Source organism: Ranitomeya imitator, chromosome 3, assembly GCF_032444005.1.
Source record: "Ranitomeya imitator isolate aRanImi1 chromosome 3, aRanImi1.pri, whole genome shotgun sequence".
Lineage (NCBI taxonomy): Eukaryota > Metazoa > Chordata > Amphibia > Anura > Dendrobatidae > Ranitomeya > Ranitomeya imitator.
In genome coordinates, this window is record NC_091284.1 from 304,411,629 (window position 1) to 304,427,152 (window position 15,524).

Here is a 15,524-nt window from a genome sequence, read left to right on the forward strand (position 1 = left end):
CAGTACGAGTTCATAGACACCTAACATGACTAGGTTATTTTTTATCTAAGTGGTGAAAAAAAATTCCAAACTTTGCTAAAAAAAAAAAAAAAAAAAAAAGGGCGCCATTTTCCGATACTCGTAGCGTCTCCATTTTTCATGATCTGGGGTCCGTTGAGGGCTTATTTTTTGCGTGCCGAGATGACGTTTTTAATGATAGCATTTCGGTGCAGATAAGTTCTTTTGATCGCCCGTTATTGCATTTTAATGCAATGTCGCGGCGACCAAAAAAACGTAATTCTGGCGTTTCGAATTTTTTTCCCGCTACGCTGTTTAGCGATCAGGTTAATACTTTTTTATAATTGATAGATCGGGCGATTCGGAGCGCGGCGATACCAAATATGCGTAGATTTGATTTTTTTTATTGATTTATTTTGATTGGGGCGAAAGGGGGGTGATTTAAACTTTTATGTTTTTTTTATTTTTTTCACATTTTTTTAAACTTTTTTTTTTCTCACTTTTGCCATGCTTCAATAGCCTCCATGGGAGGCTAGAAGCAGGCACAGCACGATCGGCTCTGCTACATAGCAGCGATCTGCTGATCGCTGCTATGTAGCAGAAATGCAGGTGTGCTGTGAGCGCCGACCACAGGGTGGCGCTCACAGCCACCGGTCATCAGTAACCATAGAGGTCTCTAGGACCTCTATGGTTACAATATACAAGCATCGCCGACCCCCGATCATGTGACGGGGGTCGGCGATGACGTCATTTCCGGCCGCCCGGCCGGAAGCGGTAGTTAAATGCCGCTGTCTGCGTTTGACAGCGGCATTTAACTAGTTAATAGGTGCGGGCAGATCGCGATTCTGCCCGCGCCTATTACGGGCACATGTCAGCTGTTCAAAACAGCTGACATGTCCCGGCTTTGGTGCGGGCTCACCGCGGAGCCCTGCATCAAAGCAGGGGAGACGGCATCGGACGGTATAGTACATCCGATGCCGGTAAGGGGTTAATATTGCATTATCAAGTTCATGCGGCTATTTAAACCACACGGCACTCTAGTTTCCAGTAAAAAAAATCCGCTTACTTTCCCTTGCTAGGATTTTTTCATGTAAGTTGCCCCCCCTAACGGGCTTAGACACTTTCTCTATTCCTTTGAAGGAAAAAGATTTTAGATCCCCATTATGCTTATTTGGCGAAATGTCGTGAAACTGCAGAGAAACCTGCTGGAGGCAAATTAACCGCATCGGACAAGTGTTTACAGATGCGTTTTTTCAGAGGGTTCATAGTACAACCTACATATTGATGTTGACAAATATTGCACTGAATTAGATAAATAACATTGTCCGTATTGCAATTTATAAAACTGTGTATTGGAAACTCTTTTGTTTGTAAAAGAGGCAAATTTTTTATCCTTTGTAGCATACTGGCAACATTTGCACACGTTAGCTCCACATTTGTGGAAACCAACAGCACAAGCCAGTTTTTCCTTTGATCTCGTTCTACATCCACAAATAAGCTGAGAGACAAAAGGTTTTTTAATGCAATTGCTCTTTTTGGCACAAAATCGGACCATGTGATTATCCAAGATGTTTCTGAGAATTGTATCTTGTCGCAAAATAGGTATGTACGGAAGTATGATATCAGTGATCTGATTAAATTGTGGACTGTACCCCGTGGTGAATGTAATAATATTGTTATCCGTTTTATTTTTCTTACGTTTATGTTTAACCCCTTAACGACCGCCGATACGCCTTTTAACGGCGGCCGCTAAGGGTACTTAAACCACAGCGCCGTTAGTTAACGGCGATGTGGAAAAAGTAAATAGCGCCCCCCAGAGTCCGATTTTCTCCGGGGTCTCGGCTGCCGGGGGTAGCCGAGACCCCAGAGAACATGATTCGGGGTTTTTTTTTTACCGACCCCGCTTTTGCGATCGCCGGTAATTAACCGTTTACCGGCGATCGCAAAAAAACCCCGCAATTTATTTTTAATTTCTCTGTCCTCCGATGTGATCGCACATCAGAGGACAGAGAAATGGGGTCCCAGGTAGCCCCCCAATACTTACCTGTCTCCCCCGGTGATCCTCGTGGCTCCCGATGGGCGCCGCCATCTTTTTCCGGCAAAAAAATGGCGGGCGCATGCGCAGTGCGCCCGCCGGCCGGCACCGGGAGAATCTTTGGGATCTCGGCTGCCTGGGGTAGCCGAGACCCCAAAGAACATGATCGGGGTCGGTTTTACCGACCCTGTTTTGCGATCGCCGGTAATTAACAGTTTACCGGCGACCGCAAAAAAAAAAAAAAAAAAGTAATGTGTAATTCTCTGTCCTCTGAGGTGATCGCACATCAGAGGACAGAGAAATAGGGGGATTCGGGGACCCTGCCATACTTACCGGTGTCCCTGGGTCCTCCTGCTGCTCCTCCTGGCCGCTGGCGTCTTCATGGCAAAAGAAAATGGCGGGCGCATGCGCAGTGCGCCCGCCATCTGCTGGCCGGAAGGAGAAGAGCAGTTGGGGCTAAAATTAGGGTTAGAGTTAGGGCTAGGGTTAGGGTTGGGGTTGGGGCTAAATTTAGGGTTAGGCTTCTTTCACACTTACGTCGGTACGGGACCGTCGCAATGCGTCGGCCCGACATACCGACGCACGTTGTGAAAATTGTGCACAACGTGGGCAGCGGATGTAGTTTTTCAACGCATCCGCTGCCCAATCTATGTCCTGGGGAGGAGGGGGCGGAGATACGGCCACGCATGCGCGGTCAGAAATGGCGGACGCGACGTACAAAAAAAACGTTACATTGAACGTTTTTTTGTGCCGACGGTCCGCCAAAACACAACTGATCCAGTGCACGATGGACGCGACGTGTGGCCATCCGTCACGATCCGTCGGCAATACAAGTATATGGGCAAAAAACGCATCCTGCGGGCACATTTGCAGGATCCGTGTTTTGTCCAAAACGACGGATTGCGGCGGATGCCAAACGACGCAAGTGTGAAAGTAGTCTTAGGGCTAGGGTTAGGGTTGGGGCTAAAGTTAGGGCTAGGGTTGGGGCTAAAGTTAGGGTTAGAGTTGGGATTAGGGTTAGGGTTTGGATTAGGGTTAGTATTAGGGTTAAGGTTAGCATTAGGGTTACGCTTGGGATTAGGGTTAGGTTTGGGATTAGGGTTAAGGATAGGGTTGTGATTAGGGGTGTATTGGGATTAGGGTTAGGTTTGAGGTTAGGGTTGAGATTAGGATTAGGGGTGTGTTGGATTTAGGGTTATGGTTAGGTTTGACATTAGGGTTGTTTTGAGGTAAGGGTTGTGATTATCGTTAGGGTTAGTGATTAGGATTATGGATCGGGTTGGGATTAAGGTTAGGGGTGTGTTGGGGTTAGGGTTGGAGCTAGAATTGGGGGGTTTCCACTGTTTAGGTACATCAGGGGGTCTCCACAAACGACAGCCAATTTTGCGCTCAAAAAGTCAATTGGTGCTCCCTCCCTTCTGAGCTCTGCCATGCGCCCAAACAGTGGGTTACCCCCACATATGGGGCATCAGCGTACTCGGGATAAATTGGACAACAACTTTAGTGGTCCAATTTCTCCTGTTACCCTTGTCAAAATAAAAACTTGGGGGCTACAAAATCTTTTTTGTGGAAAAAATAAATATTTTTTTATTTTCACGACTCTGCATTCTAAACTTCTGTGAAGCACTTGGGCATTCAAAGTTCTCACCACACATCTAGATAAGTTCCTTGGGGGGTCTAGTTTCCAAAATGGGGTCACTTGTGGAGGGTTTCTACTGTTTAGGTACATCAGGGGCTCTGCAAACGCAACATAACGCCAGCAGACCATTCTATCAAAGTCTGCATTCCAAAACGGCGCTCCTTCCTTCCGAGCTCTGCCGTGCGCCCAAACAGTGGTTTACCCCCACATATCGGGTACCAGCACACTCAGGATAAATTGGACAACAACTTTTGGGATCCGATTTCTCTTGTTACCCTTGTGAAAATAAAAACTTGGGGGCTAAAAAATCTTTTTTGTGGAAAAAATAAATATTTTTTTATTTTCACGACTCTGCATTCTAAACTTCTGTGAAGCACTTGGGCATTCAAAGTTCTCACCACACATCTAGATAAGTTCCATGGGGGGTCTAGTTTCCAAAATGGGGTCACTTGTGGGGGGTTTCTACTGTTTAGGCACATCAGGGGCTCTCCAAACGCGACATGGCGTCCGATCTCAATTCCAGCCAATTCTACATTGAAAAAGTAAAACGGCACTCTTTCTCTTCCAAGTTCTGCGGTGCGCCCAAAAAGTGGTTTACCCCCACATATGGGGTATTGGCGTATTCAGGAGAAATTGCATAACAAAATTTATGGTTACATTTCTGTTTTTACACTTGTGAAAATAAAAAAAATGGTTCTGAATTAAAATGTTTGCAAAAAAAAAGTTAAACGGAACCTGTCACCCCAAAAATCGCGGGTGAGGTAAGCCCACCGGCATCAGGGGCTTATCTATAGCATTCTGTAATGCTGTAGATAAGCCCCCGATGTTACCTGAAAGAGGAGAAAAAGACATTATATTATACTCACCCAGGGGCGGTCCCGCTGCTGGTCCGGTCAGATGGGTGTCTCTGGTCTGCTGCGGCACCTCCCATCTTCATTACAAGACATCCTCTTCTGATCTTCAGCCACGGCTCCGGCGCAGGCGTACTTTGCTCTGCGGATAGAGGATAGTACTGCAGTGCGCAGGCGCCGGAAAGGTCAGAGAAGCCCGGCACCTGCGCACTGCAGTACTTTGCTCTGCCCTCAACAGGGCAGAGCAAAGTACGCCTGCGCCGGAGCCGTGGCTGAAGATCAGAAGAGGAAGTCTTGTAATGAAGATGGGAGGTGCCGGAGCGGACCAGAGACGCCCGTTTGACCGGACCAGCTGTGGGACCGCCCCTGGGTGAGTATAATATAACGTCTTTTTCTTATCTTTCAGGTAACATCGGGGGCTTATCTACAGCATTACAGAATGCTGTAGATAAGCCCCTGATGCCGGTGGGCTTACCTCACCCGCGATTTTCGGGGTGACAGGTTTCCTTTAAATGTTCATTTTTTCCTTCCACATTGTTTCAGTTCCCGTGAAGCACGTAAAGGGTTAATAAACTTCTTGAATGTGGTTTTGAGGACCTTGAGGGGTGCAGTTTTTAGAATGGTGTCACACTTGGTTATTTTCTGTCACATAGACCCCTCAAAATGACTTCAAATGTGATGTGGTCCCTAAAAAAAAATGGTGTTGTAAAAATGAGAAATTGCTGGTCAACTTTTAACCCTTATAACTCCCTAACAAAAAAAAAATTGTTTCCAAAATTGTGCTGATGTAAAGTAGACATGTGGGAAATGTTATTTATTAACTATTTTTCGTGACATATCTTTCTGATTTAAGGGCATAAAAATACAAAGTTTGAAAAGTGCAAAATTTTAAAAATTTTCGCCAAATTTCCGTTTTTTTCATAAATAATCGCAAGTAATATCGAAGAAATGTTACCACTAACATGAAGTACAATATGTCACGAAAAAACAATCTCAGAATCAGCGGGATCCGTTGAAGCGTTCCAGAATTATAACCTCATAAAGTGACAGTGGTCAGAATTGTAAAAATTGGCTCGGTCATTAAGTACCAAATTGGCTCTGTCACTAAGGGGTTAAGTAAAGAGTCTCTGCTAATATTCCTGACAATGGAATGGGCTCTTTCCAAACACCACTTAGGGTAACCACTGTTTTGTAATCTGCTGCAAACTTTTTTACTTTCACTTGTATATATAGAATCATCAGAACTATTGCGTTTAGTCCTGATGAGTTCCCCCACAGGGAGATTTCTAATAACATGTGGGGGGTGGCAAGATGTAGCTGCCAGTATACTGTTTGAAGCAGTTGATTTTCAGTAAGGGAGTACCAACACCCTGTTCTCCTCAATACTAGCAACAAACGTTACATCTAAAAAATCAATCTGTGACTTCTCAGGAAAACCAGTAAATTAGACATCATAATCATTGTTTTTTTTTTTCTCCCCTTCCCTATACTACATTTGCGGTCTTGATTCAGTACTCATTTGGACCTGGAGGACATGTGGTGTCGAAACATGTCGTCCATAAGGGATTGAATGTATGCAATATTGTAACTGAAGAAATCTGGAACATTTTAATGGATAAATAAAAGGTATATTTTACTCTACCATTGGACTGATCGCTGGAGAAACAAAGTTTTTTCTTTACATGTGTGGATTTGTCCCAATCAGTTTTCCGTGCGAACTGTAACCACAGGTTAGATGTATTCCTGTTTCTTCAAAGCGGTAAGCTGGCTCTGCCAAAAACATTATATATATAATATCTATAATATAATGCTGGGAGCGTCACTCTGTCCGAAGCCTTTATAGACTGCGCAAGCGCCGGCGCAGTCTGAACCCCACAGAGTGACGCTCCCAGGAGATCGCGGTATGCGTAAGCACTGAACGCACACCGTGATCTCCAACGGAGAGGCAGGGACGCGCCAAGAGGGTAAGTATTATATTCACCGGTCTGTCCCGTTCCAGCGCTGCGTGCGGCTCCGTGTTCCGGGTCCTCTGCCTGTGACGTTCACAGTACAGAGGGCGCGATGACGCGCTTAATGAGCGCCGCCCTCTGACTGAACAGTCACAGCCAGAGGACCCGGAAGAAGCGGCACGCAGCGCTGGATCAGGAACAGCCACCGTGGCCCACACTCAGCACAGAGCAGCACCGTGTGGAAGGAAGCAGCAGCTCCCGAAAACAGCTGACAGCAGCCCTGAGCCCGACCCTCCGCTGTGGGTGAGTGCAGCGTTATTAATACATGGAGACCGTCCACAGCTCCAGGAGCTTGGTGGTGGGAGGTCCCCGGTCACAGCTGGGAAGTATCTGCCCGACAGCCGCCATTAGTCAGAGCAGAGACGGCGGCTGAATGTCGTCCTCCCCCCATAGATCACTGCAGACATTACTGAGCCCGGAGGCAATGCTGGATACAGAGAGCAGCTAATGTAACAAAGACCCTGACATTACCCTATATCCCCCTCATACACCGATATTACCCTATATCCCCCTCATACACTGATATTACCCTATAACCCCCTCATACACCAGCACCTGACCCCCACAGCGCACCGGTGTCCCCGCCTGCTCAGGCCCCCCAGCACTCGGCGCCCAGCGACGATAGGCGAGTATGTTAGTTATTTTTTTTATATATCGCAGCAGCATACGGGGCATATAATACAATGGAGCATCTTATGGGGGCCATCAACCTTTATGGAGCAGTGTATGGGGCATATACTATGGAGCATCTTATGGGGGCCATCAACCTTTATGGAGCAGTGTACGGTGCATTTAGTCCTATGGAGCATCTTATGGGGGCCATCAACCTTTATGGAGCAGTGTATGGGGCATATACTATGGAGGATCTTATGGGGGCCATCAATCTTTATGGAGCAGTGTACGGGGCATATACTATGGAGCATCTTATGGGGGCCATAAACTTTTATGGAGCAATGTACGGGGCATATGGATGGGAGCAGCAAATTACAGAACGGTGGCACAGGATGGGAGCAGCACATGACAGAACGGGGGCACAGGATGGGAGCAGCACATGACAGAACGGGGGGCGCAGGATGGGAGCAGCACATGACAGAACGGGGGTGCAGGATGGCAGCAGCACATGACAGAACGGGGGCGCAGGATGGGAGCAGCACATGACAGGATGGGGGCGCAGGATGGGTGCAGCACATGACAGGATGGGGGCGCAGGATGGGTGCAGCACATGACAGGATGGGAGCAGCACATGTCAGAATGGAGGCGCAGGATGGGGGCAGCACATGTCAGAATGGAAGCGCAGGATGGGTGCAGCACATGTCAGAATGGGGGCGCAGGATGGGTGCAGCACATGTCAGAATGGGAGCGCAGGATGGGTGCAGCACATGTCAGAATGGAGGCGCAGGATGGGTGCACCACATGTCAGAATGGGAGCGCAGGATGGGAGCAGCGCATGTCAGAATGGGGGCGCAGGATGGGAGCAGCACATGACAGAATGGGGACGCAGGATGGAGCAGCACATATATATATATATATATATATATATATATATATAAATATAATATATATATATATATATATATATATATATATATATATTTTTTTTTTTTTTTTTTTTTTTCCAAATTCAACTTAGCCTGTGATATTGGTTCCTATAATGATTATCATCCCATTGTGAAAGGATGACGAACATTATGCGGACTGCAACATTATGCGTCTGCCAATTGATGAATATTTGCCAGTCTTTTAAAGGCCAGTTTACACTGGCAGGCTGCATTTAATATATACTTCCGACAAAATCTACCTGTAGAATGTAAGCCCGCAAGGGCAGGGTCCTCTTCGCTCTCTACCAGTCTTTCAGTTAGTTTTGTTTACTGTAATTGATATTTGTATATTTGTATTTTGATGTAACCCCTTCTCATGTACAGAACCATGGAATTAATGTTGCTATATAAATAATAATAATAGATCTTGTGTAAAGAACAGAACTAAGTAGTGCTGCCAGGAACGACGATCTTTTAAGCAAACCAAAAATAATTTTATCCACCGAACAAACGTATTGCTCATTTGTCAGATGATCGTACACCTCTTTACATTGCACAAGTGGGAAGCTGAATATTAGTCAAGTTTAAAATCACCTCTAGTGAGTCGGTCAATGCACAGCTGTAAAATTTATGTTCAAAAGTTTTTTGCTTTTTCAAAAACTTACCAGTTTCCAAAACCACAATCCATCACAGCTTCTAGAACAGCCATCTCCTCCTGGGCTGTCCAGCTGGGATCCAGCACAGGAAAATCTGATGTCTAGGAGATAAGATTAATTTTTACATGTGTAAGAAATGGTCCTTTGCTAGTTTCAACTTGTTACATTTGTACTCTGTATGTGCGGAAGATAACTCCTGTCTGTTACTGAAATCGTAAAAAAGGAAAAGTGTGTTTTGATTTTATTTCATATAAAAGACTTTATTCTTATTGTGTTTATTTACAATACAACTATAGGATTAGTAATGTATAGGCATCTTATAGACGCCTCTCCATTACTAAGACGTGGACTTGATGTCACCAGACAATACAAAGGTGACCAACCCACAAATATGAACCCCACTTGCCACCTCTACAGGGCAAGTGGGAAAAGCAAGGCAAACCACCAGGATTGACACATTAACAGATGTGCCTTTTCTGGGGGGCTGCGGGCTGCCATTGTTTAGGCTGGGGGAGCCTTACCAGTCTGAGAATACAAGCTCTCAGCTTTACCAAGTCTGGTTGTCAAAAATGGGGAGGATCCCAAGCAGTTTCTTTAAATTAATTTAAATAATTTAAAAAAAAAAACAGTGTGGGACCCCTCTATTTTTGATAACCACCCTTCCTAACACTGATAGCTGAGGATTGCAGCCTGTCAGTCTTGCCTGGCTGGTTATCAAAAATACAGGGGAACCTACGCCATTTGATTTATTTTTTTATAGCGCAGGCAGCTGCTAATGAATACTCCCATCGGCCGGCACCTGCTCTCACTGTTATTCATCACTGCTCTTGCTGTTATCAGTTGAATACAACTCTCAATATTCTCCCCTGATAGCGCTGATCACAGCGCAAGCAAAGGAGAATGATAAGAGTGGTCTTCAGCACCCGAAACTGGGAAGAGTGTGAACAGTACCGTTGCTTCCCAGGCGCCGGTATATGTCACACTGATGACACACGGATATCACACGTGATTCATCAGTGTTCACATGTGGGGGACATTTTGCGGCCCATGCTGCTGATAAAAATGGACAGTTCTGTGTATTTTGTCCACGGACACACGGTCAGTGGAAAAAAACACTGATATGTGCACAGACCTATTCACTTTAATGGGTCTACGTGTGTAAGTGTCCTAAGAGGGAGGGGGCCACAAGGAAACACTGATTTTTGTGGGGAAGCTTTGGTTGTTATTATAACTCGAACACTCTCGCACCCCTCCAATCTATTCTAAACTCTGCTGCCTGACTAATCCACCTGTCCCCCAGCTTCTCCCCTCTGTCAATCCCTTCACTGGCTCCCCATTGCCCAGAGACTCCAGTACAAAACCCTAACCATGACATACAAAGCCATCCACAACCTCCATACATCTGTGACCTCGTCTCCCGGTACTTTCCTGCACGCAACCTCCAATCCTCACAAGATCTTCTTCTCTATTCCCCTCTTATCTCCTCTTCCACAATCACATACAAGATTTCTCTCGCGCATCACCCCTACTCTGGAACTCTCTACCACAACATATCAGACTCTCACCTACCATCGAAACCTTCAAAAAGAGCCTGAAGACCCACCTCTTCCGACAAGCCTATAACCTGCAGTAACCACCGATTGACCAAACCGCTGCATGACCAGCTCTACCCTCACCTACTGTATTCTCACCCATCCCTTGTAGATTGTGAGCCTTCGCGGGCAGGGTCCTCTCTCCTCCTGTACCAGTTATGACTTGTATTGTTTAAGATTATTGCACTTGTTTTTATTATGTATACCCCTCCTCACATGTAAAGCGCCATGGAATAAATGGCACTATAAAAATATATAATAATAATAATAATAATAATAATAATAATACCTATTCTATGTAAGACCATTTCTCAAAACTAAATTTGGTGCTTAAAGCATGACCCCCACCCCACCCCCCCCCATCATTTATACTTTAAGCTTCGCATTCCTCTATGGCTTTTCAGTCATTTTTCTATTCACCAATACAAGCGTGTTTTTAGTTAGACTTACCGGTAATTCGTTTTCTAGGAACAACAGCATCACAAGAGGTTGACTCCCCACCCGAATAGGAAGATGAAGAAAACACAAAGAGGTCAAAATAGCGCCTCACCACTTCCTATCTTCCAGTGCTTTTCTAAAGAACCACACCAGTATGAATGCTTCAACCATTTATTTAGCAATAGGGAATACAATGGGTTTTTTTTGCCTTCCTCTGGATCAACATGTTAGGGCATGCTAGGTTAGGCTATGGGTTGAACTAGATGGACTTAAAGTCTTCCTTAAACATTAATAACTAAGTAATATAATGAAACAGAAAGAAGGGGTGTCAATTACCCCTTCTGTAGTGGAGGGTTCCTAGAAAACAAATTATTGGTAAATCTAATCTAATTTTCTCAAGTCATCCTCCACAACAGTACCACTCGAGGAATACCAACAAATAATGTCAGGGACAACAGCCTTTCGGAGAAAGGTTGGGAGAAAGTTCTCCGGGCTAAGTCTTTGTTAGACATCAATTCTCATCTATAATGTTTAGAGGAAGGTGTGGACCAGGTAGAAGCTCTGAAGATTTGCTCAATGGAAACGCTTGCCTTTATGGTCCAAGAGACAAATATGGCCCTAGTCGAGTGAGCTGCACATTTTTCAGGAGGATTTTGGATCTTATAGGTTCTGAAAATTGCTCTGTTATTCCAGTTAGCAATGGTACTCTTTGATGTCTTATTGCCATTATTTTGACCATAGTGTTGGAGAAAGATTCTGATCCTTCCTCCAGGCTCTTCAACTCCTCAACTCTTAGTACATCTAAGGAGTGAAAGTCTGTTTCCTTATCGGTTGATGGATCCTGGCAAAAAGAATGAAGAATCATTTCCTGAGACATGTGGAACTCTGAAATCACTTTAGGTAGGAATGACAGGTCAGAATCTTTAGGTAGGGTTCCCACATCGAGAGGGCCGGAAGTCCAAAGACTCTCCTAGCCATTGTAATCGCAAGTAGGAAAGCTGATTTCCAAGACAGTCTGTCTAAGTCCAGAGACGATAGGTGTTGTGAATTCTGTGGTCAAGCTCCCTCCTGTGGTCATGAGTGGTACTTCGGCTGGTTCTGTCTATGAGCTTCCTTTGGTGGATGTGAGTGGGGCTGCGGCTTCTGAGTTTCCTTCCTCAGGTGACGAGGTTAAGTCGTTAGGTGCTGCTCTATTTAACTCCACCTAGTTCTTTGTTTCTTGCCTCCAGTCAATGTTCCAGTATTGGTCTTGTTCTCTCCTGGATCGTCTTGTGGCCTGTCTGCCCTGCATAAGCTAAGTTCTGCTTGTGTTACTTTTGTTTGCTATTTTTTCTGTCCAGCTTGCTATATTGGTTTTTCTTGCTTGCTGGAAGCTCTGGGACGCAGAGGGAGCACCTCCGTGCCGTTAGTCGGTACGGAGGGTCTTTTTGCGCCCTCTGCGTGGTTGTTTGTAGGTTTTTGTGCTGACCGCAAAGCTATCTTTACTATCCTCGGTCTATTCAGTAAGTCGGGCCTCACTTTGCTAAAACCTATTTCATCTCTGTGTTTGTATTTTCATCTTTACTCACAGTCATTATATGTGGGGGGCTGCCTTTTCCTTTGGGGAATTTCTCTGAGGCAAGGTAGGCTTATTTTTCTATCTTCAGGGCTAGCTAGTTTCTCAGGCTGTGCCCGAGGCGCCTAGGTCTGGTCAGGAGCGCTCCACGGCTACCTCTAGTGTGGTGTGATAGGATTAGGGATTGCGGTCAGCAGAGTTCCCATGTCTCAGAGCTCGTCCTATGTTATTAGTAACTATCAGGTCACTTTGTGTGCTCTTCACCACCAGGTCCATTGTGTTTCTGAATCACCAGTTCATAACAGATATGGAGGCAGCATCAAAATTTTGAGAACAATATTCAGCTCTCCGTACAGGATTAAGTTGGCCAGTCTTAGATGTTAGCTGAATGCTGAAGTGATGAATCTCCTTATCCAATAATCATCTGCCAAGTTCTGATTAAAAAATGAGGGCTTTTAGGGCTGAAATTTGGACCTTGAGGGTATTATGTGTTAAGCCATGTTGTAGACCATGCTGTACGAAAGCTAAAATTTGGGTCATATCCGGATGAAGGAGGTTTGAAGGATTGGAGTCACACCTTGATACAAAAATCTTCCATATTTTGCTATAGATGGCACTTGTTACCAGTTTTCTGCTATTTTGAAGGGTATCTATGATTCTGTCTGAGATGCCCTTTGCTTTTAGGATTGTGGACATAAGGTACCGTCACATTAAGCGACGCTGCAGCGATATAGACAAGGATGCCTATCGCTGCAGCGTCGCTGGAGAGCTGTCACACAGACAGCTCTCCAGCGACCAACGATGCCGAAGTACCCGGGTAGCCAGGGTAAACATCGGGTTACTAAGCGCAGGGCTGCACTTAGTGACCCGATGTTTACCCTGGTTACCATTGTAAATGTAAAAAAAAAAAAAAAAAACACTACATACTGACATTCCCGGTGTCTGGTCATGTCCCTCGCCTTCAGCTTCCCGCACTGACTGAGCGCCGGCCGTAAAGCACAGCGGTGAAGTCACCGGCCACTGTGCTCTGCTTTACGGCCGGCCGGCGCTCACCAGTCAGTGCGGGAAGCTGAAGGCGAGGGACGTGACCAGACACCGGGAATGTAAGTATGTAGCGTTTTTTTTTTTTACATTTACAATGGTAACCAGGGTAAACATCGGGTTACTAAGCGCGGCCCTGCGCTTAGTAACCCGATGTTTACCCTGGTTACCAGTGAAGACATCGCTGAATCGGCGTCACACACGCCGATTCAGCGATGTCAGAGGGAGATCAGCGACGAAATAAAGTTCTGATCTTTCCCCAGCGACCAACGATCTCCCAGCACGGGCCTGATCATTGGTCGCTGTCACACATAACGATTTCGTTAACGATATCGTTGCTACGTCACAAGAAGCAACGATATCGTTAACGATATCGTTATGTGTGACGGTTTCTTTAGAAGTCAAGCAACCAGACTTGAGCTATGGGTGGTAGATTGGACCCTGGTGAGAAAGGTGGGAGAATCAGGGGACCTTCTAAGATAGGCTGTTTAAGATAAGATCTCAAAGCAGCTTCTCTTTGGCCAGAGAGGTGCTATAAGGACCTTTCTTTTTACCCACTCTGTCCAGATCTTTTATAGTATCCCTGGCAGAAATCAGTGGGAAGGCTAGCTCGAAATTCTAGGGATGAGCAAATGCATCCACTGCTATTCAGGCATTGTTTGAGTTCTGAGAGAAGGAACGCTCTGTTTTTGCGTTTTGGTTGTCCCATCATCCGGAAAGTATTCATGTCTAGACTGCAATCACCTGGATGAACATCCACACGGCTCAAGTCTTCCTGGATACTGGCAGAGCCCTTCAAAAGGAGTGCTGATTGTGCTGATAGAGAAGATGCCGCTCTGCCTAAGAAAAGATTCTTGCTGAGACAAACATTAGATTTTTGAATTTTGTGCTCCCCCTGAAGATGCAAGTGAGCTTGTCAGATTGTCTAAATAGACCTTTACACGACTTTCCTGAAATAAGGTGTGACGCTAGTTACTACTCACGGACAGGCTGTGAGGCAGAAGAGTCAGACTTCCCTGGGCGAATACCGAGAGAGTATGTAGATAACCAAGGGAAAAGGCGAGAGCGTAAGTCAGGTCACAGTCCAGGGTCAACAACAAGGGATAGTCAAAATAGGGTCCAAGGGGTCAGGCAGCAGAAGATCAGAACTCAGAGCAACAGAATCAGGCTAAGACTCATCAAGAAGTACAAACTACGTCTGGCAGGGATCAGGGGCAGACAGCTCAGTTAAAGTAGCTATGTGATCACCAGAACACCGAACACCTGCAGAAAGTCTTGCATGTCCCAGTCACAGATTGGACAGAAAAGCTGTCAATCAAGTCATCGACAGCCCAACAAGCCCATCACAGTATTGTACAACCAAGCTGTCAAATAAAGACACATGTAGCTCAGAAAGATTGATTTCTATTCTGTTCCATGGAAACTTTCACTCATGACTGCGTCCCCGAGAGCCTCCTCTATGGCTTTTAATTTTCTGAAGTTGGAAGACCGAAGGCTGACTTTTTGTGTCCAGATTCCCTGGAAAGAAGTGTGGGAGACCATGGCTCTCCATTCTCTTCTGCAGGCATCTTTTGTAATGGTTGTCAAAGGATTCTGATTTCAGGACACCTTTTCCCCTAGATTTCCTGAGCTGAGCCACCAGGCGAGCAAAAATTCCACACGACTGGGCAAAGGATCTCTCTTTTTCAGGGACCTAGTGGATCTGTGCCACCATAATAGAATGTGTGCCTGTAGAACTCTTATATGGGTCTGAGACCAGGCCACCGCTTGAATGCATGAAGTCATTGAGCCCAAGATCGACATCACAAACCTCAAGGACACCTTTCTCTTATCTCATAAAGCAGATATTTTGGATCTCATTTGAATCTGTTTGTCTTCTGGTAAGAAGTTTGTTTGTTTCCGAGCATTCAGAAGGAAATGTTCCTGGTGGAAGGGACCAAGTCTGATTTTGGAAGATTCACCAACCACCCTACAGATGTCACAATTTGAAGAGTTTTCTGTAAATGTTCTCTGAGCAATTGTAAAGAAAAAGTCATGACTAGGAACTATTTGAGATAGGGAATTATGTAGATGTTCTGCTTTCTGACAAATGTCCCACTTATGCCATGATTTTTGTAAACACCTGATATGCTGATGAAGTTCGAGGACGCTGAGCTGGAAGTGTAGCATCTGA

At 45.4% G+C, this 15,524-nt stretch overlaps 1 protein-coding gene across 7 annotated transcripts in view; it reads right to left on the reverse strand.

Annotated features, from left to right (window-relative positions):
- Positions 1–15,524, reverse strand: part of TADA2A (transcriptional adaptor 2A) — a 306,061-nt gene that overhangs the window by 259,799 nt on the left and 30,738 nt on the right. For all 7 annotated transcript variants that reach the window (XR_011319238.1, XR_011319239.1, XM_069756577.1 and 4 more), the window contains exon 4: positions 8,735–8,826. Coding sequence is in view for 5 of the 7 variants with exons in the window: in XM_069756577.1 (XP_069612678.1) it covers positions 8,735–8,826 (92 nt within the window). In the remaining 2 variants the exon portion in view is untranslated. The remainder of the gene's footprint in view (positions 1–8,734; positions 8,827–15,524) is intronic.